At 35.7% G+C, this 27,864-nt stretch overlaps 3 protein-coding genes across 6 annotated transcripts; all 3 read left to right on the forward strand.

Moving 5' to 3' along the window:
* Positions 1 to 1,049: 1,049 nt before the first annotated feature.
* Positions 1,050 to 6,127, forward strand: LOC114464042 (transcription factor 7-like 1-D). 3 transcript variants are annotated; one of them, XM_028448074.1, is made up of 10 exons: positions 1,050 to 1,185; positions 2,664 to 2,922; positions 3,357 to 3,418; positions 3,536 to 3,598; positions 3,733 to 3,880; positions 3,990 to 4,097; positions 4,206 to 4,300; positions 5,220 to 5,608; positions 5,699 to 5,781; positions 5,868 to 6,126. In XM_028448074.1, coding segments are annotated over exons 1-7 (702 nt in total). In that variant the 5' UTR covers positions 1,050 to 1,183; the 3' UTR covers positions 4,266 to 4,300; positions 5,220 to 5,608; positions 5,699 to 5,781; positions 5,868 to 6,126. The 3 variants fall into 3 exon arrangements, with proteins under 3 accessions (XP_028303875.1, XP_028303877.1, XP_028303874.1); XM_028448076.1 differs by lacking the exon at positions 1,050 to 1,185 and adding an exon at positions 1,264 to 1,361 and having other exon boundaries at positions 5,868 to 6,127; XM_028448073.1 differs by lacking the exon at positions 1,050 to 1,185 and adding an exon at positions 1,278 to 1,308 and having other exon boundaries at positions 5,868 to 6,127.
* Positions 6,128 to 18,485: 12,358 nt separating this feature from the next.
* On the forward strand, positions 18,486 to 22,759 carry LOC114464041 (transcription factor 7-like 2). 2 transcript variants are annotated; one of them, XM_028448072.1, is made up of 8 exons: positions 18,486 to 18,643; positions 20,124 to 20,382; positions 20,818 to 20,879; positions 20,997 to 21,059; positions 21,194 to 21,341; positions 21,447 to 21,554; positions 21,664 to 21,758; positions 22,682 to 22,759. In XM_028448072.1, coding segments are annotated over exons 1-7 (702 nt in total). In that variant the 5' UTR covers positions 18,486 to 18,641; the 3' UTR covers positions 21,724 to 21,758; positions 22,682 to 22,759. The 2 variants fall into 2 exon arrangements, with proteins under 2 accessions (XP_028303873.1, XP_028303872.1); XM_028448071.1 differs by lacking the exon at positions 18,486 to 18,643 and adding an exon at positions 18,736 to 18,766.
* On the forward strand, positions 22,399 to 26,954 carry LOC114462986 (putative uncharacterized protein DDB_G0289263). Its single transcript, XM_028446179.1, has 11 exons — positions 22,399 to 22,403; positions 22,682 to 22,858; positions 23,397 to 23,634; positions 24,069 to 24,130; positions 24,248 to 24,310; positions 24,445 to 24,592; positions 24,698 to 24,805; positions 24,914 to 25,008; positions 25,932 to 26,311; positions 26,402 to 26,484; positions 26,571 to 26,954. The coding sequence occupies exons 1-8, from the start codon at positions 22,399 to 22,401 to the stop codon at positions 24,971 to 24,973; spliced, it is 861 nt and encodes a 286-aa protein (XP_028301980.1). The 3' UTR covers positions 24,974 to 25,008; positions 25,932 to 26,311; positions 26,402 to 26,484; positions 26,571 to 26,954.
* Positions 26,955 to 27,864: the final 910 nt, after the last annotated feature.

Here is a 27,864-nt window from a genome sequence, read left to right on the forward strand (position 1 = left end):
TAAAGAAAAAAAGTGTTCAAATGGAAATAGATATTTGACATCCCAAAGATCTGCATTTGAACTATTTTTCTTTGATTGAAAAAGTTTTTTTTACTTTTATTTTTATTAAATTGATTTATTATTTCAGAATAAGAATTCCTTTATTAATCCCAGGGGGAAATTGCTTTTGTTACAGCCAGTTAAGAAGAAAAAAAATCACAAATAAAAGAATAAAACGTTTCACAAAGACAAAAGAAAGAATAAACGTGAAATAAGTGTATAATTAAGTAAAAGACTGTTGAAAATAAGGATCAGATACACACACATTACAGTCGTAAAAAAAATAAAGTAAGATTTATAATAATAATAATAATAATAATAATAATAATACAAATATACAAATTATAATATACAAATGTGGTACAGATAAGTACAAAAAAAATACAAATGTACAAATATGATACAGTTATTTACAACAATCAAGCTATTTTATTTATTTATTTTAACATAATCATTTTTGATTGGAGTAATCTTACGCCATATTATGGGTAGGGCAGAGTTTTGTTTGTTTATACCTTGGGATCGCCTAAAATGTCTAGTATTTCATAATAACAAAAAAAATAAAAATATAGTTTTAAAATGTTTAAATTATTCTTCTTTCTCAAATTAAAACACCAAACACAATCTTAAACTGTTTTCAATACTTTCACTTTCTAAAATCTAAATCTAGTTCAAATAAAATGCAGTATAAAAATGTCACATTTTGTCACGTGTCTCTTTGAGCACTAATTCTGGCCTACTCTGTATTTTTAAAGCAGTAAAACAAACATTATCAAAATCTAATTCTAGGGGGAAAATATGAATCTGGGGTCATCAGAAATGTATGATTTCAAAATGGGGTTACAACCCAATAAAGGTTGGGAACCACTGCTTCATCCACTTTAGACAAAAACAAATATGTTGCTTTAAAAAAACCCACATTTTTTAAATACACGTTTTCCATGGCAACTGTGACGTCTCTCACCCTATATAAGCGGTTAGAAAAAAAACAAACCGTTTTCCAACATTCTCCAAGGCAGAATAATTTGTGGTGGATGTTTTTCTCTGTCTACAACAAGGAAAACACACTCAAAAATCACCAGCGACCTTTTCCGAGCATCGTCATTCACACTTTCTCAGTCAACTACCTTGTTCTCAAGAAACAATGTAAGTTTTTTTTTTTTTTTTGCACTCCAAGCAGCCCGGAACTTTAGTTATTGCACAAGTTCCCGATATACCCATAATACTGATGCACAGACTACCTTACAAGATGGGAGACCCAGATGAGACGTTTGCGTTAATCTTTGTTTTAATTAAAACACCGGAGGGAAAACAAAAGCCCAGTTGTGTGCACATTGTGCAAAATACACATGTAGCATGCAGCTAGCTGCTAGCATAGACGTTATATGGCTGCTAGCACCTCAATGCTAAACATGTAGCATACAGCTAGCTGCTAGCATAGACGTTATATGGCTGCTAGCACCTCAATGCTAAACATATAGCATACAGCTAGCTGCTAGCACCTCAATGCTAAACATGTAGCATATAGCTAGCATGGACACTCGGACAGTGCTAGCTACAGGCTCCGAGGTTGCCGTGTCTCCAATCCACACTCGACAACATGACAGGGTTCAGAGCCTAAATGAATACGTCCATTACTGACTAATGAACAAAGTCACTGGATAAATGCTTGTAGTGGACAGTCGACCAAAAAACCTTTTAATTAAAAAAAAAAAAAAAAAGTTAACTGAAATCATAAAATATTTTCAATCAAAGAAAAACTATTTAAATGCAAAAAAAAAAAAAAATACATGTTTTAGACCCAAGTAATCGCATTAACACCTTTTTTCTTTGAATTATTTATTTTTATTGAAGTCATCTTTTTGGTATATGGGCCATATTTTGGGTAGTACAGTTGTGTTTTTATAGTTCAATCAAAAAATAAAACATTTCAATCAAAGTAAAAATCAACATTTAAAGTTAAATATTAAATGCTAAATTAGATTTTATTATGGTACTTCAGGTGAATTTGCATATTAGCTAAATATTTAATTTCATCCATGACATTTAGATGTAAAATGTAGAATTAACATTTAGATTGTGTGTGTAAATAAGTTTCCCATTGGGGATTAATAGAGTTTCTCTAATCTGTAATATATATATATATATATATGTGTGCATGTACGCAGTATTTATATATACACAGATGTGTATGTATATATAGTATAAATACTGTTGTCATATATACATATAGTCTTAGGAAGCAGGATTATAATATGTGATTATTAAATGATGGAGAAGGATTAGATTAAATATGTTTTACTTCTTTCTAGCCCTTTTCAGACATTTTATGCTGGATATTATAGATAAACACATCTTTCCATTCTAAGAGTCAGTGTTAGAAACTAACTAAACAGTGCAGAGGCCTGTCCTGTAAAATGTTTTCATGTTATTTTTTTAGTTATAATGCAAGAATTAAACTTTAATATCCAGACAAGACAATACAAATAAAGGTGATATCCAGTCACATGGCTGCTTATACTGTATTTGTCTGCTGTGTGAGTTTAGTTTCAGGTCTGTGTTAAATGTTGGTTCTCATGAATGAGCCTCAGCAGCTTCTTTATTCTCTTTACTTTGTGTCACAGGAGACCAAAGACCATCCTGATGGATCTTTTGGACGACTTCGATAGCTTCGTCCAGGAGGAGGAGTTGAACAGTCTCCTTCCTGAGGTTGATGATGTGTTGGAGCTCTTTCCAGAGATCGCAGATGTGGTGCTCTGGGCTTCTAACCATATGGTGTCATCTCCTCCTCCTTCTCCTCCTCCATCTCCTCGTCCTCCTCCTCCTCCTCCTCCTTCTCCTCCTCTTTGCCACTATCCTGCTCCACCACCAACTGGACTCCAAGTAAGACATCACCCAAACACATGGAGCCAATCTGGGCAACATCCCAGCATGCATTTAGTCATCCATCAATGAAAATATCTGTTTTATAATTTTTTTAAATGGTAAAATGTGGGAAAGCTTGATTATTTTATATATTTTAATAATTGTTAACTATACATATGTGTTTAACTGTACATAGAACTATTTTTATAGGATTATCATGGCAATTACAATTGCAAAGTCAATTATCTGAGCTAAATTACAATTTAATTACAATTATGACAGCAACATATTTTTAGAATTGTAATTACAATTATACCTACACCATAATTGTAATTAGTTATCAATTACCGTATACGGTTATAATTATAATTGACACCAACCCTGGTGTTTAGTTTGTTGGTGGATGGTTGATGCCATGACAGAGTCTAATATTTATGTCTTTGTGTCTCCAGTCTGACAGCGTTCCATTCCTCATGCCTGAAGGAAACAATTTTTTTCACCTTTTTGGAGAACGGTAAGAAAAACAAACAAGCAAACAAACAAACAAACAGACCTGATCGATCACAGATGTTGGTCCACATGTTTGTGACATGATTTCTCATCCAGCGTGTTTATGTTTTTATCTTTGCAGAGATTGCGATGGTGTAGTGGCTGCCATGACATCAGAGGCCGTGGAACCCGTCCCAGTTCCAAAGTGAGTGTCCTTGAGTTGTTTTAATTGTCTTTTTTCTGAGAAACTCTAGACCAGAGTGTCTCCCTGCTCTCTCTCTCTACTACTCTCAGCTACTGTTTCCCTGCCCTGCTCACTGTTTGCATTTTGTTTTTCAGGAAAAGAAAGCATGAGGAGGATAAGAGGACGTATATCAAGAAACCTCCCAACGCGTTTATGCTTTTCCTCAAAAGCCAGAGGAAGACGGTACAGGAAGAGCTCGGCATTAAGAACAGTGCCGTAGTAAACAAAGTTCTTTCTGAACGCGTACGTTTGTTTGTTCCTTAATGAATGATCTGTGATCTTCACATTTTTGTCTTCAGTGTGTGTGTGTGTGTGTGTGTGTGTGTGACACTTTGTTATTGTTCATCCACAGTGGAAGTCATTGCCAGCAGAACAAAGAGACGTCTTTAAAGCAGAAGCCGAAGCCAAAGCTAAAATTCATGCTCTGAATAATCCCGGCTGGAGCAACAAAGTGAACTACGTAAGTCTACTCTGCAGAAATGTTTACACATCAACCTTAGAGGTGATGATGCCATGACTGTGGAAGTGTTTTATCAGCTGACTAGAAGTTGCATGTATCTGTTTTTAGGGGAAAAAGAGTAAAAAGTCCAACGCTAAAGCTCCACCTCTGCCTCCACCCTCCTGCTGATGGGATAGTATAACAAACATCGCTAACAACTAACGGTAAGTCTCATTACTCAAAACATCACTTCATTTCATCATCATTTGATTTTACATTTGTTTCAGCACAAATGTAAAATCAGTTACTATAAAACAAGAATAATGTGTATCTAAAGTGATGTGCAGACACAGACACACTCTCTGAACACAGGTTTAATCTCAACTGTGTGTTTATTTGTCTTAGTCTAAGACACGTGTCAAACTAAAGGGCCGGGGGCCACCTCAGGTCCTTTAGAGTGACCAATTCGGCCCCTTGGGAAAAAGTAAAAATGACAGAGAAAATATCTCAGCCTCTCCAAATACACAATTTCAAAGAAACTCACAGTGTTTTGATGCTTATATCACATGATGGCAGTCATTTTTAGTTGCAAATTGTTGAAAGAACTCTCAGTTTTTCTCAAACTGTGACATTTTCATCAAAATATTTCACAGAGTTCCCTGAATGAAATTAAAAATTTGTTACAAAATCAAAGAAATTTAAAAAGAAGAATAATATCAGTCACCTATTGCTTGGATATTGTCGGTACCACCGTATTTTATACTGGCCCAATAAAGACCAAACTGGTCCTAATTTGGCCCCTGAACTAAAAAGAGTTAAAATAATTATATATAATAATGAATCAATAGTCTAAAACAAAAATGAGGTGTACCTTAAAGTGATGTGCAGACACAGACACACTCTCTGAGAACAAGTTTAATCTCAGATGTGTGTTTTAATGTCTGTCTAAGAGCATCAAGGTTTGCATCAATTTAACTTCAAATAGTGTCTGTGCTCTCCATAGATTGTTTGAATTGCATATATCAGCCATTTAAGATGGTCTTTAACCTTTAGTTTATGTTGTATTCTATCATAGAGACTCACCTAGAAACAAGCCTGCAGTAGAATCAGAAAACTCATCAGCTGTTCTCTATTTTTTACTAGCACCAAGGACAACAATGACAATGACAACAACAGAAGCAACATCAACAGAAGCAACATCAACAGCAACAACAACAACAACAGCAACAACAACAACAAGGGCAACGTCAACACCAGCATCAGCAGAAATTAAGTGTCTTTACTCAAACATTCACTTCATTTTACACATTGTTTTATTTCAGAATTTGTGTAATCAATAATAATAATCACTTTGTGTAATCAATAACTTAGTTCATGATGACTCAGCTTTTGTTAAATATTTTACTAGCACCAAGGACAGCAACGACAACAACAGCAGCAAGGTCAGCAGCAACAGCAACATCAACAACAACAGCAACATCAGCAACAACAACAGCATCAACAGCAGCAACAATAAGGGCAACGTGATTGATGTGATTGATGTTTTCAGTCGGCCTTTAAGAGTTTGTTTTTTTTCTTTTTTAAATTGCTTTCAAATGAACTTTCTAATGAAATGTCCACAGGGGCAAACCAGTCTAGGATCATGCAGGAGCAGATGAGTGGTGCTGCCATGGCCATGCCTGCAGATACAAATAAAGCTTTCAAAGTATGCTCGCTCCTGTCTCTACATTTGGCTCCTGGAATGTCTTCAGTAGTTTTCTAATAAAATGATCTTCCTCCATTGTATTTCAGGCTGAGTGGGAGGCACTTGAACTCACCGACCACCAGTGGGCGCTGGAGAATGTAGAGGATGAGCTGATGAACAGGGAGCTCGACTTTGAGGGGATGTTTAACAAGGAGCTGGGTGGCTTGTCCTCGCTTTGATCGCCCTGTCCAGCCACAACATGTGGGTTTTGAGACGTGATTTGAAGATGCCGTAGACCTCGACAGAGTGCCACACTGCCAAACTTCTTTTTTTATAATTGGTTTTTAGTAAAAATGTTACCTTCCTCCTTTTTAAATCTCTAATTTTTATGTTTTATATTTACTGCTTTGTAATTCTATGTTTTTATTGTTGATATTTTAAACTGCTTGTAAGGGGTCCTTGGGTTTTTTGAAAGGTGCCCACAAATAAAATGTATTATTATTATTATTGTTATTGTTATTGTTATTGTTATTGTTATTATTATTATTGTTATTATTATTATTATTATTATTATTATTATTATTATTATTATTATTATTATTAATGCTTTTGTAAAAGTCCAATTGAGTTACATTGTTTTTGTATCTGCCTTGTGTTTTGTATTTTATTAAAACTGATTAAGAGGGTTTCCATTGTGTGCAGTTTTTTTTAATTTATTCATGATCTAACAATCTCCTCCTGTACAGCGTACATCAGCAATTACACACTATATTTGCTATTTTGGAGCCTCAAAAACTGTCAATGAAGTTGACATCAATCAGTTGGTTTGAGAGGAACAGTTTGTTAAACATTGACAGATGTGTTCAGTTAAATTACATCCTCAGTCCGAATTTAGTGTTTTTTATTTTGTTTTGTACGTTATTTTTTTGTTCCTTTCTAATTGTCTAGTGTGTTTTTGGAGTAAACTTGTGAGTATTTGCTGTTTTTTTGTATATTTCTCATTTTACATTGAGGGCCGCACACAATTATGAGTGTTGCCAGTTGCCTTGCCTGCAATAGGTTTTTATACAGCACTTTTTCAACACTGGTTTCCAGTTTTGTTTGTTTTTAATGTTTAAAAGACTGTGTATCTGAAATGTTCTCTTACTCTCTCTGGTAATGAACAACAATGGAAGTGCAGAGTTTCAGATCTCCTTGAGCTCCACAGAGGAAATCACTGCTTGCCAATACCAGCACCTTTGTAGTAACCCTAATCAGCTTTGCTGCCCAGAAAAACAGAGAGATGCAATGCTAGCTGTGCAGAAAGTAGGTCTTAAATATTGCATCACTTGTCAGCAACTTGGCACACCTCCTACACAGGCAGGGTTGGAGTGATTTGTGACAGAAGAATCATCAAGGCCACGTATTATGAGGATCAAGTAGCATGTGGTCTTCAGCTCTGGAAAACTGTATGACGCATTAAAAGGGGGATTAGTATGAATAAACATCCAAAAGCTGATTATTATTGAGCCAATCAGTAGCATTATTTCTGAACTTGTCAGTCTTTGAATGAACTTTGGCATAAATGTCCATAAGAAGATAATTAGTATGAACACAAAAAAAAAGCAAAAGCTTGTTTTAAAATCATAAATTGAGATTCCACTGGTGACATTTTGCCTTAGAATCTGAATCAGATATACTTTATTTAACCCAGGGGGAAATAGCTTTTCTCACAGATGCTCCAGAAAATTGAATGAAAAGAACAAACACTAAAACATATAAAAAAAAAAACATACATAATTAAATAAAAGGCAGTTAATTAAATAGGGATTAAATACAAGTGCATATGATACAGATAGATACAAAACAAAGACTAACTGCACACTTTACAAATTCAAATGACTCTTCAGCATGGTTAGGCAGTTTTTACGTCAATATTTTCTTGTACATCAACTTATTACCAAAATTGGAACTTAATTGGTGCATTTAAATCAATGTGCGTCAAGAATGACAAAACATTAACTCAATTAAATTCGCTTTAGAAAACATACATAAATTGACCATAAATTATGCTTGTAAACACTGCATTGGTAAAAATATGTTTTCAGTGAAGGAGGGATGATACGTCATGCAACAAGATTTTGTGGTATTAATTTTCACAATATGTGTGTGAGTGATATCGCAAGGGGATAGAATAGGGTTCAGATTAAAAGTAAATAAATCTGTCTTTTTTTTTCTTTATGCCTTGGTGTTGCAAGCTCATTATCATCTATAGTATCATATTGGGAACTCAGTGTATTGTCCCACCCTAGTTTACAGTGTTCCTGGGTGAACAATTGATATAATTTTGGGACAAATTTGTGCCTGAAGGATGTTTGATATCCAACCATGCCTGCATTCATGGAGTTGTGAATAATTTGGGATAAATTCTGCACAGTTTTTAAAGCCAGTGTCAATAAACTAATGTGTATTGTGATCAGAGGTTAAAAAAGATTCCCATTCATCATAATTAGGTTTGAAATTTGCTGAACTGTCTCAACAAAGTCAAATGGCCACTTTTATGATCTGAAATAAATTCACTCCTGATACACACTATGACATATCAAAGAGCAACCGTAGCAGTGGAGGCAATCAATGAGGCAACCAGGCTCCAGAGTTTTGACGCATCAGGTTTTTGTCTTTTTATTTTCCACTGGCACCACAAGCACAGTGCATTTCAATCTCCACTCAACCCACTACTGACCAGAATGGAGGTCCCTATATATAGGTGCGTCCTTAATTAGCCTGTACCAAGCATGAGGTGACATTTGATTTACATATTAAAAGTACAACATAAATATTTACACAAATAATTCTTAACAGACACCATCATAACAATAACCCTCTATTAATATAATTACCCTTATTCAGATCCCCTAAATGATTAAACTAATTATTTACATTGATTTCTAAACATCAAGCTCCCCTGTTCCTTAGTCCCTCTTGGTCTCTCCCACCTGGAACTATAAAAAGGTGTCCACAGCCCCCGGGGAATTCTTTCACCAGGACACCACAGGAAAGAGGAAGAGACCATGCACAGGTAAGCATTGCTGTATATTGCATTTCAATCACACCCAGAATAAGAGAACATATTTAATGGTTTTATCTATCATGTCACTGCTAAGTTATTTATCAATTATCTTAAAATGTATTTTCTGTTTTTATCACTAGATGAATGCTGAAACCCTGTGGCCTGAACCATGTGCTTCATCACCTGTCCTCATGATGTCAATTTAAACCAATTCATTAAATCAATACAACAGAATGTGTCTTCTTAATTTCATTAAGCACTGCCAGTCTGTTCACACAATTTACCATGTATACATTATAACAGTCCATGTGTAACGTCACCTCGTCGTTACAACATGTCTCAGAGTGTCGTAGACGACCTATGCTTATCCCTAAGAAGATGCATATCACATCCTCTGGTCAAAGGATATCGATTTAACCCTTATGTAAGCCTCCTTGAACATATAATACCAACGCACTGAGACAATCAAACAACAGTTGATTGGAGATTTATGACCTAATAAACCTGTAGACACTGAACCCTTGTCCTCTTTTGATACCAACAGAATCACAGTGAACCTGCTGTCCTGGATGGTACGTGACGTGATGGATGGATGATCGATAGCTATATCTGCTTTTCTTAAACCTGACCTTCACTCATTTATCCCTTACATCAAGGGAGTTGATATGATCCTACTTTCCTACAGCTTGAATTTCAATATCTTCAGGTATCGACAGAGAGAGAAAATGTTTTTCCCGAACAATCTTTCTTTCTGATTAATCACCGTCACTCTAAATCAGTGGTTCTCAAACTTTTTTGGCTCGAGTAACCCATTTCTCCTATTTCTGAATCCAAGTACCACCCATTGTCTGACGACATTTCGCTCTGAATTCTGTAAAAAAACAACTATAGAGCATAATGATGGAATGAATGAGTGATAACACACATTTTAAAAAATCTCATTTTATGAAGAATTTCAAATGAAACAGTATTTAGATAGAAGAAATAGATTTATTTCTACAATTTTTATTATTTCCAGTCATCTCACTCCTGATGGGGACCAAGACTCGCGCTTCTATCTATAGTTTATGTTTTAATCAAGATCATTTTGATCACCATTTTGTGTGTTTTTGGTGTCATTTTGTGTATTGTTCTTTCAGTCAGGATCACTTTAGTTCACTTTTATATTTGGCGGTAAGGCTCTGTTCTGGGACCTCTCTGCCATTGTAGCAGCTGTGTGGAAAGCCCAAAGCTAAGGGAGTTCCCATTTGCTCTTCCATGAGCTACATGGAGAGGCATAAGCAGAGAGAGCGGTCAGCAGGAACCTCTGGAACAGAAGCACAGATGTTTAGATGGCACAGGAGACACTGTTTAATTAGACAGAAAAGGAGGAGCTTGGGTGGGAGTGGGTTGCAAGTTGTTTGCGGACGAAGCGTGCGGAAGTTGGCAGTGGTTTAAATACAGCGCTGTGACTAACTCTAACCAATGGGAAGCAACGAACATGCTCAGCTGGATGATTAACTGAATTAGGGAATGGCTACTGTCAACTGGTGGGGCTGGCTAGCTTGACCTCCGTGCCTGAACTAACGCAATGCTCAATTTGTCTTTTCTTTTAATTATTCAGTATATTTTTCTCTTATTTTGTGTGTTTTTGGTATTATTTAAGTTATTCTATCTCAGAGTGTGTGTATTTGGTGTTGTTTTGTATGTTTCTCTGTTATTTTTGTAAATTTGGTAGTGATCCTGTGCATTTTTCTCTCATTTAGTGTGTCTTTGTTGTTTGTGTGTTGCTGGTAATAGTATTTTTCTCTCTTAAGGGGTATGCTAATCTAGATTACCTCTTACCACACTAACTTCCGGGATTTAATCAGTGTGTGCAAGACTAAAAGCTCGCTCGAGCTTAATCACTATGGCAATTAATGCTGAACGGCTAACCTGGTCACGACCAGGTTTTGCTTTGGCTTGGATGTTACCAAGTCCTAAAGCCCCGCCTCCTGACCAATCAGATCTACTAGAAAATTACCTGCCCATTGATAGAAGATCCTGGTTGGTGCAGATCTGACTGCTGAGTTTAGTAATGAAGATTTATTTATTATAAATGCAATCCTTTCATTTACCGATGACATCCTTTAGCCTAGGAAAAATATAGATCCATATCTAATAGACTGATCTACAATCAGTCGATGAAGCCTGTGTGTCGATCTTAGTGTGCGGACGGCTGAAGTCATTAATTGATTAATTCGTTAACTCATTCAGACACTGGGGCTGACATTATCAGCAGGAACATACATAATGTGCTCTCTTCCCAGTGTGTGCGATAGAGGTATACTTGAATAGAAACATGTGTGTGCTGTAATAAGTTCAACTGCAGAGCGTTGTCCGTTTATCATCCAATGGATGAATATAATAAATAATCTCGCACTCTTACTCATTCAGTGTCAGCAGCCTCCTGCCTGAGTTCTCTCATTCCTGCTTTTTCTGTAACAACAGGGTTGTCTTTGGTCTGAATTATGGTTTTTAATTATTCATTATTTTAAACTTCAGCAATCTGGTCGGTACCAAGTTAAGATCTGAGTCAGTATAAAAGCTCCGCCTCCTGCTGTGCACTGCACTACTTCACTGCAATCATGGATTTATATTCATTATATTTGTTTAAGATCCTAAGCTGTTCCTCCATTCATTGTAAAGACGCTCGCTCTGCCAGTTTTCTCCACCCCTTTCATGTGCATGCGCACGTAGCGAGGCTGTAATCACTTGCCCTAAATTAGCCTGTTGTGATCATAGATGATCGAGGTTTGTATGACAGCTCCTGTCTGACAGGGAATGTTTGGTTAGTTGAAGCCAGCTAGCAGAGATGAATCTAATCTAGATTTGTAACAAAGGCCCTTTGCGTGTGTATTTTTGTTGTCATTTTGTGAGTTGCTGGTAATATTTAGTGTGATTATCATTTTTCATTTGACCCCCATTTCAGAAACACTGCTCTAAATATTTACAGTAGAGCAGGATTTTTTCATAGATGTCTGATGGACTTAGTGTAAGGAAATATCTAGCAGGTGGCATAAATGACGGCACAGCTTCTGCCCAAAGAAGGCATGTCAAAGGCCTGGCCTTATCCAGTCCTGTGCGACTGGCTTTTCCACATGTTTTCAAGCATCAGGTCAGTGCACAGTTCAAAGCAGTGCAACGTGTACGCATGTATAGTGGGGATTTCCTGGCCAAGTGTTAAACTGAGTCACGTGTGACTGTGTAAGCCCTCAGTGTGCTCTGTGAGTGAAACCAAATCAAGGCAAAATAGGCAGTCATTACACTGCAGTGCTGGCTGATTCATACCCAACAGATAAGAGTGTGTATGCATGTGCATACATTAAATAACCCATACAAGACAGCTATACAACACAACCACTGTATGATTTTGCTGGATTCATCTGTCATCCATCAAAATCCTTCCAGAGTAATGTCATAACGTCCAAGGAACTGAACTGCACTTAAATGGCAGATTTAAATGCTGTATCTCCATAGATTTTCTATGGTAGAGGAAATACAAAGAGTTAACCTGACGTGACAAGAACACGCTGTGAACACTGATTGGCTGAAATCGCCAAAATGGTGACACCCACATATAAAGGGTTATTACTTAGGTTTGAAACAAAAACAATGAAATAAATGACTCCATTTCTGACACCAATTAGTCACAAAGTTTTATGATGTGCATTTAGACCAGCCTTTCTCAGAGTAGTTCGCAGACCACTGTTGGTCCTCAGACACACCTAGTGGTTTGTGGTCATTTTACTGGGCAAATATGTTTCTAAAATCAAATTTTTAAATTAAAAGTGTTCCCAAACTGTTCACAATCAACTCCAAATCTATATAAATTCTATGAAAACATTTAATTTTTTGTCACTAATGAGGGAAACCGCCTCGTAGCTGCTCAGGTGTGCGTTTTCTGATCTTCTGTCAGAATGGAAAGCACAGGACGAAGTCAATTGAAAGGAAAACAAATGGAACGTGACACAACAGGAATGTGTGTATCATCCTGAAGCATGTGACTCAGACCCCTAAAGTGGTTCAGAAATCCTATGAGAGCAGTAACAATGAAAGAGGTGTTAGCTGGCTTTTCTTTTATTGGTTAGGTGGGCCTTGGTCTGAAAAAGTTTGAGAAACACTTCATTAGACCAATCATCTCAAGTGCATTAATGTGATGATTTGCATATTGCTTTACTATTAATAATATTTAGGAACCGTGTAGGTGTAATGGAGAAAACTCCTGGTCCTGGTTGTTATTGAATCTATAGCTGAACGGTCGTGGTTAACCCCGTTTTACTACATGATGGCATACTATTGGTTTTAACAGGAGACAACACACTTCTCTCTGGTTCAGCAGTCTGCATAGTGAATACGTTGAGCACATGCACCTCAGGGAACCTTTAGACAGGTTACATAAGTAGCTTTGAGGCTGAGCAGGGCTGAGCTATAACAGGTGGATAAACCAAAAACAGCTCAATGACGCTTTTATTTACAAAGCCGAGTTCGTTCAAACACTGTCATAACTTATAATTCTTCTCACTATCCTCCACACTCAGGCCAAACCCAAAAGGACTATTATGTACCGTGTTTTTCGGACTATAAGGCACACTTAAAATCCTTTAATTTTCTCAAAAATCGACAGTGTGCCTAATAATCAGGTGCGCCTTATGTATGAAATGAAGATTTCAAAATGTTTTAGTACAACTTTGGTAAACTATGAAGCTGCACTGCTTGATGGATTTTTGGCACTTTAGGGCTACCGTAATCAGACGCCTCGTGGAGTGATATGTACCAGTACTGTGCTTCAACATACTGAACTGAAAAAGCGAGTGTATTGTTCTGTATTTTATGTGTTAAACCTGAACAATGTTGAGAGTTATTGTTAATGAGTTGAATAAAGTTTGACTTATTTGACTATTTTGTTTCGCTTAATGCGTCTTATTAATAATAATAATAATAATAATAATAACAAACTGGTGAGCTTTATAGTCCGGTGCGCCTTTTGTATGAAAATATACCCAGTCAGACCCATTCATTGATAGTGCACCTTTTAGTTCGAAAAATACGGTATGCACATTTACTAAAATGGATTTGCTTTGCTGACAAAGTTGGAGTATTGATTATTGGATTTATTTTTATTGCAACCACTGTATACGCTGATGTTAAAATCTAATCAGCCTTAATTATCTATCAGTAGTAATCTGTAGCAATGTGTGGAAATACAGGGTTTTAGTTTTATTTTGCCTTTTTAGGTCGAGGACACAATGTCCCACATGGAGTACAGAATCACTGCTTACCAGGCAATTAAAACCTAGCAACATTGACGTCTGACTCCCAGAACCTTCACGGTACGGCAGATAGACGGCATGTTGGCAATCTGTGCATGGGTCAGGAGGAGATCAGACTCTAATCCTCTTAATAGCAGTAGATCAGGATTCATATAGTTTTAGGTTAACGTCATGCTAAATGACTGCTGGAATGGCTTCAGAAAAATGAAAATGTAAGGGCAAACTTGAGTTAACAGGATGAACAATATACTACTTTAGCTGTTAACGATTTGTATCAGACAGAAAGTGAAGCACAATAAGGAAAAACTACTGGGCCTCATGCTGATCTTGTGATCTGTATATTCCAGTCAGGCCCCCTGAAGGCTTGGAGTTATATAAAAAATATTCTAATAATACTCAATGTGGCCTTTAGGATACACTGGAAAACCATTGTAGCTTTCCTCCTTCAAGAATCAGCTAATCCTTCTCATTTATCAGGATGATCATCTGCTTTATGCACAATGGATACTGGCTGAGGAAGACACATTCACTATGTCACATGAATTAAAGTGGTTTGATTGGCTTTTGAGACCAAAAATAAAGATAGCCTGAAAATAGGTGTAGTGGGTGACCTGGTTTGATGACGTGTCAGAAACAAACAACGAAGGTGATAAATGTGAGCCAAAGAAAGGATATTATGTTATTTTATAAATCCCTGTTCCCCTCTCATTAATAAACCCTTCTGCAGGTGTGTAGCTTTGGTAGACATTCAGAAGGCTGCTGTAGGGCTCACATCCTGCTAGAATTAAAGACATATTCAGCTCACTGCTGCATTCTGGTGGACAAGATGGGATGTGAGCGAGAGTTGAAGTAGAGAGTAAACAGTTGCATTCTGGATATTGTCCCACATATCAGATTAATTGCTATTTTTACCAGTGGAAAGTCTCTTTTTGATATGTATAATTTAATTCTGACTAGTTATTAAAGGAATTGTAGATATATAAAATAAATTAGTTACTAGTAAGAATGACATTTTAAATATCAGAAATGCAATCGTAGATATCTGAGATTACATTCTCACTAGTTACAATCCCAAACTGACATATCAGTAATTTCATTCTGACTAGTCGGAAATGAATTTCAGATATTTACAATTCAAATGATGTCTGAAATGTAAGAAAAATTGTAGATATCTACAATTAACATTATTACTAGTGGGATTCAAATTTTAGAAATCAGCAATTATAATTGAAACTACTCAAAATTACATTATGGATATGTCAGTTTCTTTCCCCACAGTTTGAATGCTTTAGGGTTGTTTGTCATGTTTGTTAAAACAGTGGCTCTTGTAGTTTATAATTTCAACTTTAAATTGTCAAAGTTTTTTTTTTTTTTTAACTTTCTGGAAATTGGCATTTTGTCTTCATCTACTAGTGATTTAAAATGAGAGCACTCCGTTGTTTTTCCTAGGAAATATAAAATAATAATCATAAATCCTAATAATTTGGAGTCATTTAGTTTATTTTTTGTTGTAGCCTTGTGTGTTTTTGTTATTTGGTGTCTTTTTGGAGTCATTCTGTGTATTTTTGTTGATGTTTGGTGGGTTTTTTTTTGTTTTTTTTTCATGAGCTGATCACTGATCACTCTAAAAAAGGTTCCAGAGACCGAGGATCAACCCCCACTGTACCTGAAGATGGTTGAACACAGACATGAACATTAAAGAACAGTCATGTGGAGACAAGGTCATCTATAAGGGGGGATACAGACGAGAGATTTTTAGGGCCCATCCATAAAGTCAGCAAAATGATGGTCCATTGTTCTATGAATCTATAATAACCACATTTATATCTGAATAATATCCACTGTTATCCAGGAAGTGTATTATTTACACCATAATGTATAGTCATCTTAAAGATGTAAATCCTTGTTTTAATCAGATATAAAATGGGTCATAAATATGAGGTAGTAATAAATAGGTATCATTCTAAGTCATAATTATGAGATCGTATCTGAAAATTATGACTTCAGATTTTTTTTAATCATTATTTTACTATTCCTAGCTTCTTTTTATTAAGTTGTGGAAATGGGCTTTCATAGGATTGGCCATTCTGGAATTGTATACATAATTTTATTGATATGGCCAAATATAATCATAAAAAATAACATTTACCTGATTATTATTAATTAAAGAGTGAACAGGTTCACATTGCTGCGTGTTGTTCTGCCACACAGAGAGCAGGAGTGTTGCACCGACAAGTCTGTAACAGTACACTGATATAAACGAGATAGGCACATGGTTTTTATTAGGGATGTCCCGATCTGATATTGATATCGGATATTGGTCCGATATCAGCCAGAAAGTGAATATCGGATTTTATCGGACTGCATCTAAAATCTCTCATATATATTATATTATATTATATTATATTATATTATATTATATTATATTATATTATATTATATTATATTATATTATATTATATTATATTATATTATATTATATTATTTTCATTCAATTATAGAATACTGCAGATATTATGTTGATGGTTAAAATGTGTGTAACCAATTGGTTGATAATAAATGGGTCAGTTTTTCTCATATCTACTGTTGCTGACTATTGTTCTCTGTTTGAGTAACATTACTTGATCAAGACTTTTCTAACATTCCACACAACAAAATAAGTAATAAAAGTATGTATGATTCGTGCTGATATCGTATCAGATCATTATCGGTATCGGCCAATACCCAAGGCTGCAAGATCGGTGTCGTATCAAAAGTTGTATCGGGACATCCCTAGTTTTTATTCACAAATAAAGGTAAGATTATACACAATGTATTTTTTTTTCAGCCCCTAAAACCCCCATTAAAATGCAAATATATATATATATATGTATCTATATATAATCATACATATCTCACAATCTTATAATAAATCAGTCAGGAACCTCTCCACTCGTCACTGGTTTGGAGAAAAGCAAGACCTTTTCATCCAACATCAGTGTCTGATCTTTAAATGTTCTTTCTATCCATGATACATCTCACAGGAGTTATTGAAGCAGAATCAAAGAAAGGGGAGTGCAGACTTCCTTTAACTTAATACAAATGTCTCTGACAATCAGGCTACTGTATATGAGAACATTGGAACTTATTTTATGGAGATTAAAATGTAGTTAAAATGTCTTGTGACAGAAAATCAACATTTAAATGACAACTCATTGTTAAAATGAAAAGTAATATTTGAGTTTAAAAAGTGAGTTGACTTTTCCTGTGCAGTGTTAAACGTGTTTCCTGGTCTCTACAGGCCATCCTCTGGTGTATGGAGGTAGATTTGTGTTTTTATTATTCAATCCAAAGAATGTTCCTTCAATCAAAAAAGTACATTAATAAAGAAAAAAAGTGTTCAAATGGAAATAGATATTTGACATCCCAAAGATCTGCATTTGAACTATTTTTCTTTGATTGAAAAGTTTTTTTTTACTTTTATTTTTATTAAATTGAATTATTATTTCAGAATAAGAATTCCTTTATTAATCCCAGGGGGAAATTGCTTTTGTTACAGCCAGTTAAGAAAAAAAAAATCACAAATAAAAGAATAAAACGTTTCACAAAGACAAAAGAAAGAATAAACGTGAAATAAGTGTATAATTAAGTAAAAGACTGTTGAAAATAAGGATCAGATACATACACATTACAGTCATAAAAAATAAAGTAAGATTTATAATAATAATAATAATAATAATAATAATAATAATAATAATACAAATTATATACAAATGTGATACAGATAAGTACAAAAAAAATACAAATGTACAAATATGATACAGTTATTTACAACAATCAAGCTATTTAATTTATTTATTTTAACATAATCATTTTTGATTGGAGTAATCTTACGCCATATTATGTGTAGGGCAGAGTTTTGTTTTGTTTATACCTTGGGATCGCCTAAAATGTCTAGTATTTCAAAATAACAAAAAAATAAAAATATAGTTTTAAAATGTTTAAATTATTCTTCTTTCTCAAATTAAAACACCAAACACAATCTTAAACTGTTTTCAATACTTTCACTTTCTCAAATATAAATCTAGTTCAAATAAAATGCAGTATAAAAATGTCACATTTTGTCACGTGTCTCTTTGAGCACTAATTCTGGCCTACTCTGTATTTTTAAAGCAGTAAAACAAACATTATCAAAATCTAATTCTAGGGGGAAAATATGAATCTGGGGTCATCAGAAATGTATGATTTCAAAATGGGGTTACAACCCAATAAAGGTTGGGAACCACTGCTTCATCCACTTTAGACAAAAACAAATATGTTGCTTTAAAAAAACCCACATTTTTAAAATACACGTTTTCCATGGCAACCGTGACGTCTCTCACCCTATATAAGCGGTTAGAAAGAAAATAAACCGTTTTCCAACATTCTCCAAGGCAGAATAATTTGTGGTGGATGTTTTTCTCTGTCTACAACAAGGAAAACACACTCAAAAATCACCAGCGACCTTTTCTGAGCATCGTCATTCACACTTTCTCAGTCAACTACCTTGTTCTCAAGAAACAATGTAAGTTTTTTTTTTTTTTTTGCACTCCAAGCAGCCCGGAACTTTAGTTATTGCACAAGTTCCCGATATACCCATAATACTGATGCACAGACTACCTTACAAGATGGGAGACCCAGATGAGACGTTTGCGTTAATCTTTGTTTTAATTAAAACACCGGAGGGAAAACAAAAGCCCAGTTGTGTGCACATTGTGCAAAATACACATGTAGCATGCAGCTAGCTGCTAGCATAGACGTTATATGGCTGCTAGCACCTCAATGCTAAACATGTAGCATACAGCTAGCTGCTAGCATAGACGTTATATGGCTGCTAGCACCTCAATGCTAAACATATAGCATACAGCTAGCTGCTAGCACCTCAATGCTAAACATGTAGCATATAGCTAGCATGGACACTCGGACAGTGCTAGCTACAGGCTCCGAGGTTGCCGTGTCTCCAATCCACACTCGACAACATGACAGGGTTCAGAGCCTAAATGAATACGTCCATTACTGACTAATGAACAAAGTCACTGGATAAATGCTTGTAGTGGACAGTCGACCAAAAAACCTTTTAATTAAAAAAAAAAAAAAAAGTTAACTGAAATCATAAAATATTTTCAATCAAAGAAAAACTATTTAAATGCAAAAAAAAAAAAAAAATACATGTTTTAGACCCAAGTAATCGCATTAACACCTTTTTTCTTTGAATTATTTATTTTTATTGAAGTCATCTTTTTGGTATATGGGCCATATTTTGGGTAGTACAGTTGTGTTTTTATAGTTCAATCAAAAAATAAAACATTTCAATCAAAGTAAAAATCAACATTTAAAGTTAAATATTAAATGCTAAATTAGATTTTATTATGGTACTTCAGGTGAATTTGCATATTAGCTAAATATTTAATTTCATCCATGACATTTAGATGTAAAATGTAGAATTAACATTTAGATTGTGTGTGTAAATAAGTTTCCCATTGGGGATTAATAGAGTTTCTCTAATCTGTAATATATATATATATATATATATGTGTGCATGTACGCAGTATTTATATATACACAGATGTGTATGTATATATAGTATAAATACTGTTGTCATATATACATATAGTCTTAGGAAGCAGGATTATAATATGTGATTATTAAATGATGGAGAAGGATTAGATTAAATATGTTTTACTTCTTTCTAGCCCTTTTCAGACATTTTATGCTGGATATTATAGATAAACACATCTTTCCATTCTAAGAGTCAGTGTTAGAAACTAACTAAACAGTGCAGAGGCCTGTCCTGTAAAATGTTTTCATGTTATTTTTTTAGTTATAATGCAAGAATTAAACTTTAATATCCAGACAAGACAATACAAATAAAGGTGATATCCAGTCACATGGCTGCTTATACTGTATTTGTCTGCTGTGTGAGTTTAGTTTCAGGTCTGTGTTAAATGTTGGTTCTCATGAATGAGCCTCAGCAGCTTCTTATTCTCTTTACTTTTGTGTCACAGGAGACCAAAGACCATCCTGATGGATCTTTTGGACGACTTCGATAGCTTCGTCCAGGAGGAGGAGTTGAACAGTCTCCTTCCTGAGGTTGATGATGTGTTGGAGCTCTTTCCAGAGATCGCAGATGTGGTGCTCTGGGCTTCTAACCATATGGTGTCATCTCCTCCTCCTTCTCCTCCTCCATCTCCTCGTCCTCCTCCTCCTCCTCCTCCTTCTCCTCCTCTTTGCCACTATCCTGCTCCACCACCAACTGGACTCCAAGTAAGACATCACCCAAACACATGGAGCCAATCTGGGCAACATCCCAGCATGCATTTAGTCATCCATCAATGAAAATATCTGTTTTATAATTTTTTTAAATGGTAAATGTGGGAAAGCTTGATTATTTTATATATTTTAATAATTGTTTAACTATACATATGTGTTTAACTGTACATAGAACTATTTTTATAGGATTATCATGGCAATTACAATTGCAAAGTCAATTATCTGAGCTAAATTACAATTTAATTACAATTATGACAGCAACATATTTTTAGAATTGTAATTACAATTAATACCTACACCATAATTGTAATTAGTTATCAATTACCGTATATGGTTATAATTATAATTGACACCAACCCTGGTGTTTAGTTTGTTGGTGGATGGTTGATGCCATGACAGAGTCTAATATTTATGTCTTTGTGTCTCCAGTCTGACAGCGTTCTATTCCTCATGCCTGAAGGAAACAATTTTTTTCACCTTTTTGGAGAACGGTAAGAAAAACAAACAAGCAAACAAACCAACAAACAGACTTGATCGATCACAGATGTTGGTCCACATGTTTGTGACATGATTTCTCATCCAGCGTGTTTATGTTTTTATCTTTGTAGAGATTGCGATGGTGTAGTGGCTGCCATGCCATCAGAGGCCGTGGAACCCGTCCCAGTTCCAAAGTGAGTGTCCTTGAGTTGTTTTAATTGTCTTTTTTCTGAGAAACTCTAGATCAGAGTGTCTCCCTGCTCTCTCTCTCTACTACTCTCAGCTACTGTTTCCCTGCCCTGCTCACTGTTTGCATTTTGTTTTTCAGGAAAAGAAAGCATGAGGAGGATAAGAGGACGTATATCAAGAAACCTCCCAACGCGTTTATGCTTTTCCTCAAAAGCCAGAGGAAGACGGTACAGGAAGAGCTCGGCATTAAGAACAGTGCCGTAGTAAACAAAGTTCTTTCTGAACGCGTACGTTTGTTTGTTCCTTAATGAATGATCTGTGATCTTCACATTTTTGTCTTCAGTGTGTGTGTGTGTGTGTGTGTGTGACACTTTGTTATTGTTCATCCACAGTGGAAGTCATTGCCAGCAGAACAAAGAGACGTCTTTAAAGCAGAAGCCGAAGCCAAAGCTAAAATTCATGCTCTGAATAATCCCGGCTGGAGCAACAAAGTGAACTACGTAAGTCTACTCTGCAGAAATGTTTACACATCAACCTTAGAGGTGATGATGCCCATGACTGTGGAAGTGTTTTATCAGCTGACTAGAAGTTGCATGTGTCTGTTTTTAGGGGAAAAAGAGTAAAAAGTCCAACGCTAAAGCTCCACCTCTGCCTCCACCCTCCTGCTGATGGGACTGTATAACAAACATCGCTAACAACTAACGGTAAGTCTCATTACTCAAAACATCACTTCATTTCATCATCATTTGATTTTACATTTGTTTCAGCACAAATGTAAAATCAGTTACTATAAAACAAGAATAATGTGTATCTAAAGTGATGTGCAGACACAGACACACTCTCTGAACACAGGTTTAATCTCAACTGTGTGTTTATTTGTCTTAGTCTAAGACACGTGTCAAACTAAAGGGCCGGGGGCCACCTCAGGTCCTTTAGAGTGACCAATTCGGCCCCTTGGGAAAAAGTAAAAATGACAGAGAAAATGATATCTCAGCCTCTCCAAATACACAATTTCAAAGAAACTCAACAGTGTTTTGATGCTTATATCACATGATGGCAGTCATTTTTAGTTGCAAATTGTTGAAAGAACTCTCAGTTTTTCTCAAACTGTGACATTTTCATCAAAATATTTCACAGAGTTCCCTGAATGAAATTAAAAATTTGTTACAAAATCAAGGAAATTTAAAAAGAAGAATAATATCAGTCACCTATTGCTTGGATATTGTCGGTACCACCGTATTTTATACTGGCCCAATAAAGACCAAACTGGTCCTAATTTGGCCCCTGAACTAAAAAGAGTTAAAATAATTATATATAATAATGAATCAATAGTCTAAAACAAAAATGAGGTGTACCTTAAAGTGATGTGCAGACACAGACACACTCTCTGAGAACAAGTTTAATCTCAGATGTGTGTTTTAATGTCTGTCTAAGAGCATCAAGGTTTGCATCAATTTAACTTCAAATAGTGTCTGTGCTCTCCATAGATTGTTTGAATTGCATATATCAGCCATTTAAGATGGTCTTTAACCTTTAGTTTATGTTGTATTCTATCATAGAGACTCACCTAGAAACAAGCCTGCAGTAGAATCAGAAAACTCATCAGCTGTTCTCTATATTTTACTAGCACCAAGGACAACAATGACAATGACAACAACAGAAGCAACATCAACAGAAGCAACATCAACATCAACAGCAGCAACAACAACAACAACAACAACAACAACAACAACAACAACAACAACAACAAAGACAGCAACAACAACAACAACAAGGACAACGTCAACACCAACATCAGCAGAAATTAAGTGTCTTTACTCAAATATTCACTTCATTTTACACATTGTTTTATTTCAGAATTTGTGTAATCAATAATAATAATCACTTTGTGTAATCAATCACTTAGTTCATGTATATATAGTATAAATACTGTTGTCATATATGCATATAGTCTTAGGAAGCAGGATTATAATATGTGATTATTAAATGATGGAGAAGGATTAGATTAAATATGTTTTACTTCTTTCTAGCCCTTTTCATACATTTTATGCTGGATATTATAGATAAACACATCTTTCCATTCTAAGAGTCAGTGTTAGAAACGAACTAAACAGTGCAGAGGCCTGTCCTGTAAAATGTTTTCATGTTATTTTTTTAGTTATAATGCAAGAATTAAACTTTAATATCCAGATAAGACAATACAAATAAAGGTGATATCCAGTCACATGGCTGCTTATACTGTATTTGTCTGCTGTGTGAGTTTAGTTTCAGGTCTGTGTTAAATGTTGGTTCTCATGAATGAGCCTCAGCAGCTTCTTTATTCTCTTTACTTTGTGTCACAGGAGACCAAAGACCATCCTGATGGATCTTTTGGACGACTTCGATAGCTTCGTCCAGGAGGAGGAGTTGAACAATCTCCTTCCTGAGGTTGATGATGTGTTGGAGCTCTTTCCAGAGATCGCAGATGTGGTGCTCTGGGCTTCTAACCATATGGTGTCATCTCCTCCTCCTTCTCCTCCTCCTCCTCCTCCTTCTCCTCCTCTTTGCCACTATCCTGCTCCACCACCAACTGGACTCCAAGTAAGACATCACCCAAACACATGGAGCCAATCTGGGCAACATCCCAGCATACATTTGTTCATTCAACAATGAAAATATCTGTTTTAATGTTTTTTTAAATGGTAAAATGTGGGAAAACTTGATTATTTTATATATTTTAATAATTGTTAACTATACATATGTGTTTAACTGTACATAGAACTATTTTTATAGGATTATCATGGCAATTACAATTGCAAAGTCAATTATCTGAGCTAAATTACAATTTAATTACAATTATGACAGCAACATATTTTTAGAATTGTAATTACAATTATACCTACACCATAATTGTAATTAGTTATCAATTACCGTATACGGTTATAATTATAATTGACACCAACCCTGGTGTTTAGTTTGTTGGTGGATGGTTGATGCCATGACAGAGTCTAATATTTATGTCTTTGTGTCTCCAGTCTGACAGCGTTCCATTCCTCATGCCTGAAGGAAACAATTTTTTTCACCTTTTTGGAGAACGGTAAGAAAAACAAACAAGCAAACAAACAAACAAACAGACCTGATCGATCACAGATGTTGGTCCACATGTTTGTGACTTGATTTCTCATCCAGTGTGTTTTTGTTTTTATCTTTGTAGAGATTGCGATGGTGTAGTGGCTGCCATGCCATCAGAGGCCGTGGAACCCGTCCCAGTTCCAAAGTGAGTGTCCTTGAGTTGTTTTAATTGTCTTTTTTCTGAGAAACTCTAGATCAGAGTGTCTCCCTGCTCTCTCTCTCTACTACTCTCAGCTTCTGTTTCCCTGCCCTGCTCACTGTTTGCATTTTGTTTTTCAGGAAAAGAAAGCATGAGGAGGATAAGAGGACGTATATCAAGAAACCTCCCAACGCGTTTATGCTTTTCCTCAAAAGCCAGAGGAAGACGGTACAGGAAGAGCTCGGCATTAAGAACAGTGCCGTAGTAAACAAAGTTCTTTCTGAACGCGTACGTTTGTTTGTTCCTTAATGAATGATCTGTGATCTTCACATTTTTGTCTTCAGTGTGTGTGTGTGTATGTGTGTGTGACACTTTGTCATTGTTCATCCACAGTGGAAGTCATTGCCAGCAGAACAAAGAGACGTCTTTAAAGCAGAAGCCGAAGCCAAAGCTAAAATTCATGCTCTGAATAATCCCGGCTGGAGCAACAAAGTGAACTACGTAAGTCTACTCTGCAGAAATGTTTACACATCAACCTTAGAGGTGATGATGCCATGACTGTGGAAGTGTTTTATCAGCTGACTAGAAGTTGCATGTGTCTGTTTTTAGGGGAAAAAGAGTAAAAAGTCCCACACTAAAGCTCCACCTCTGCCTCCACCCTCCTGCTGATGGGACTGTATAACAAACATCGTTAACAACTAACGGTAAGTCTCATTACTCAAAACATCACTTCATTTCATCATCATTTGATTTTACATTTGTTTCAGCACAAATGTAAAATCAGTTACTATAAAACAAGAATAATGTGTATCTAAAGTGATGTGCAGACACAGACACACTCTCTGAACACAGGTTTAATCTCAACTGTGTGTTTATTTGTCTTAGTCTAAGACACGTGTCAAACTAAAGGGCCGGGGGCCACCTCAGGTCCTTTAGAGTGACCAATTCGGGCCCCTTGGGAAAAAGTAAAAATGACAGAGGAAATGATATCTCAGCCTCTCCAAATACACAATTTCAAAGAAACTCACAGTGTTTTGATGCTTATATCACATGATGGCAGTCATTTTTAGTTGCAAATTGTTGAAAGAACTCTCAGTTTTTCTCAAACTGTGACATTTTCATCAAAATATTTCACAGAGTTCCCTGAATGAAATTAAAAATTTGTTACAAAATCAAGGAAATTTAAAAAGAAGAATAATATCAGTCACCTATTGCTTGGATATTGTCGGTACCACCGTATTTTATACTGGCCCAATAAAGACCAAACTGGTCCTAATTTGGCCCCTGAACTAAAAAGAGTTAAAATAATTATATATAATAATGAATCAATAGTCTAAAACAAAAATGAGGTGTACCTTAAAGTGATGTGCAGACACAGACACACTCTCTGAGAACAAGTTTAATCTCAGATGTGTGTTTTAATGTCTGTCTAAGAGCATCAAGGTTTGCATCAATTTAACTTCAAATAGTGTCTGTGCTCTCCATAGATTGTTTGAATTGCATATATCAGCCATTTAAGATGGTCTTTAACCTTTAGTTTATGTTGTATTCTATCATAGAGACTCACCTAGAAACAAGCCTGCAGTAGAATCAGAAAACTCATCAGCTGTTCTCTATATTTTACTAGCACCAAGGACAACAATGACAATGACAACAACAGAAGCAACATCAACAGAAGCAACATCAACAGCAACAACAACAACAACAACAACAAGGGCAACGTCAACACCAACATCAGCAGAAATTAAGTGTCTTTACTCAAATATTCACTTCATTTTACACATTGTTTTATTTCAGAATTTGTGTAATCAATAATAATAATCACTTTGTGTAATCAATCACTTAGTTCATGATGACTCAGCTTTTGTTAAATATTTTACTAGCACCAAGGACAGCAACGACAACAACAGCAGCAAGGTCAGCAGCAACAGCAACATCAACAACAACAGCAACATCAGCAACAACAATAGCATCAACAGCAGCAACAATAAGGGCAACGTGATTGATGTGATTGATGTTTTCAGTCGGCCTTTAAGAGTTTGTTTTTTTTCTTTTTTCAATTGCTTTCAAATGAACTTTCTAATGAAATGTCCACAGGGGCAGACCAGTCTAGGATCATGCAGGAGCAGATGAGCGGTGCTGCCATGGCCATGCCTGCAGATACAAATAAAGTTTTCAAAGTATGCTCGCTCCTGTCTCTACATTTGGCTCCTGGAATGTCTGCAGTAGTTTTCTAATAAAATGATCTTCCTCCATTGTATTTCAGGCTGAGAGGGAGGCACTTGAACTCACCGACCACCAGTGGGCGCTGGAGAATGTAGAGGATGACCTGATGAACAGGGAGCTCGACTTTGAGGGGATGTTTAACAAGGAGCTGGGTGGCTTGTCCTCGCTTTGATCGCCCTGTCCAGCCACAACATGTCGGTTTTGAGACGTGATTTGAAGATGCCGTAGACCTCGACAGAGTGCCACACTGCCAAACTTCTCTTTTTATAATTGGTTTTTAGTAAAAATGTTACCTTCCTCCTTTTTAAATCTCTAATTTTTATGTTTTATATTTACTGCTTTGTAATTCTATGTTTTTATTGTTGATTTTTTAAACTGCTTGTAAGGGGTCCTTGGGTTTTTTGAAAGGTGCCCACAAATAAAATTTATTATTGTTATTATTATTATTGTTATTGTTATTGTTATTGTTATTATTATTGTTATTATTATTATAATTATTATTATTATTATTATTGTTATTATTATTATTATTATTAATGCTTTTGTTAAAGTCCAATTGAGTTACATTGCTTTTTGTATCTGCCTTGTGTTTTGTATTTTATTAAAACTGATTAAGAGGGTTTCCATTGTGTGCAGTTTTTTTTAATTTATTCATGATCTAACAATCTCCTCCTGTACAGCGTACATCAGCAATTACACACTATATTTGCTATTTTGGAGCCTCAAAAACTGTCAATGAAGTTGACATCAATCAGTTGGTTTGAGAGGAACAGTTTGTTAAACATTGACAGATGTGTTCAGTTGAATTACATCCTCAGTCCGAATTTAGTATTTTTTATTTTGTTTTGTACATTATTTTTTTGTTCCTTTCTAATTGTCTAGTGTGTTTTTGGAGTAAACTTGTGAGTATTTGCTGTTGTTTTGTGTATTTCTCATTTTACATTGAGGGCCGCACACAATTATGAGTGCTGCCAGTTGCCTTGCCTGCAGTAGGTTTTTATACAGCACTTTTTCAACACTGGTTTCCAGTTTTGTTTGTTTTTAATGTTTAAAAGACTGTGTATCTGAAATGTTCTCTTACTCTCTCTGGTAATGAACAACAATGGAAGTGCAGAGTTTCAGATCTCCTCTAAACACACCTTAACTCTGAGTCCAGAGTTCATTGGCTTCAGGCTCCTGCAATGAAGAAAAATGGCTGAACGACAGCTGCATGTGTCACTCCAGAAGGCCGTCATATCTGTGCCTGCAGAGTTTGATGTGAGTCGGAGAAACTCCACCATCAGTGCTGCTAGCCTTGCAGGTTGTTAAAACCTCTGGGGGGTATGTTACGAAGC

Source organism: Gouania willdenowi, chromosome 5, assembly GCF_900634775.1.
Source record: "Gouania willdenowi chromosome 5, fGouWil2.1, whole genome shotgun sequence".
NCBI lineage: Eukaryota > Metazoa > Chordata > Actinopteri > Blenniiformes > Gobiesocidae > Gouania > Gouania willdenowi.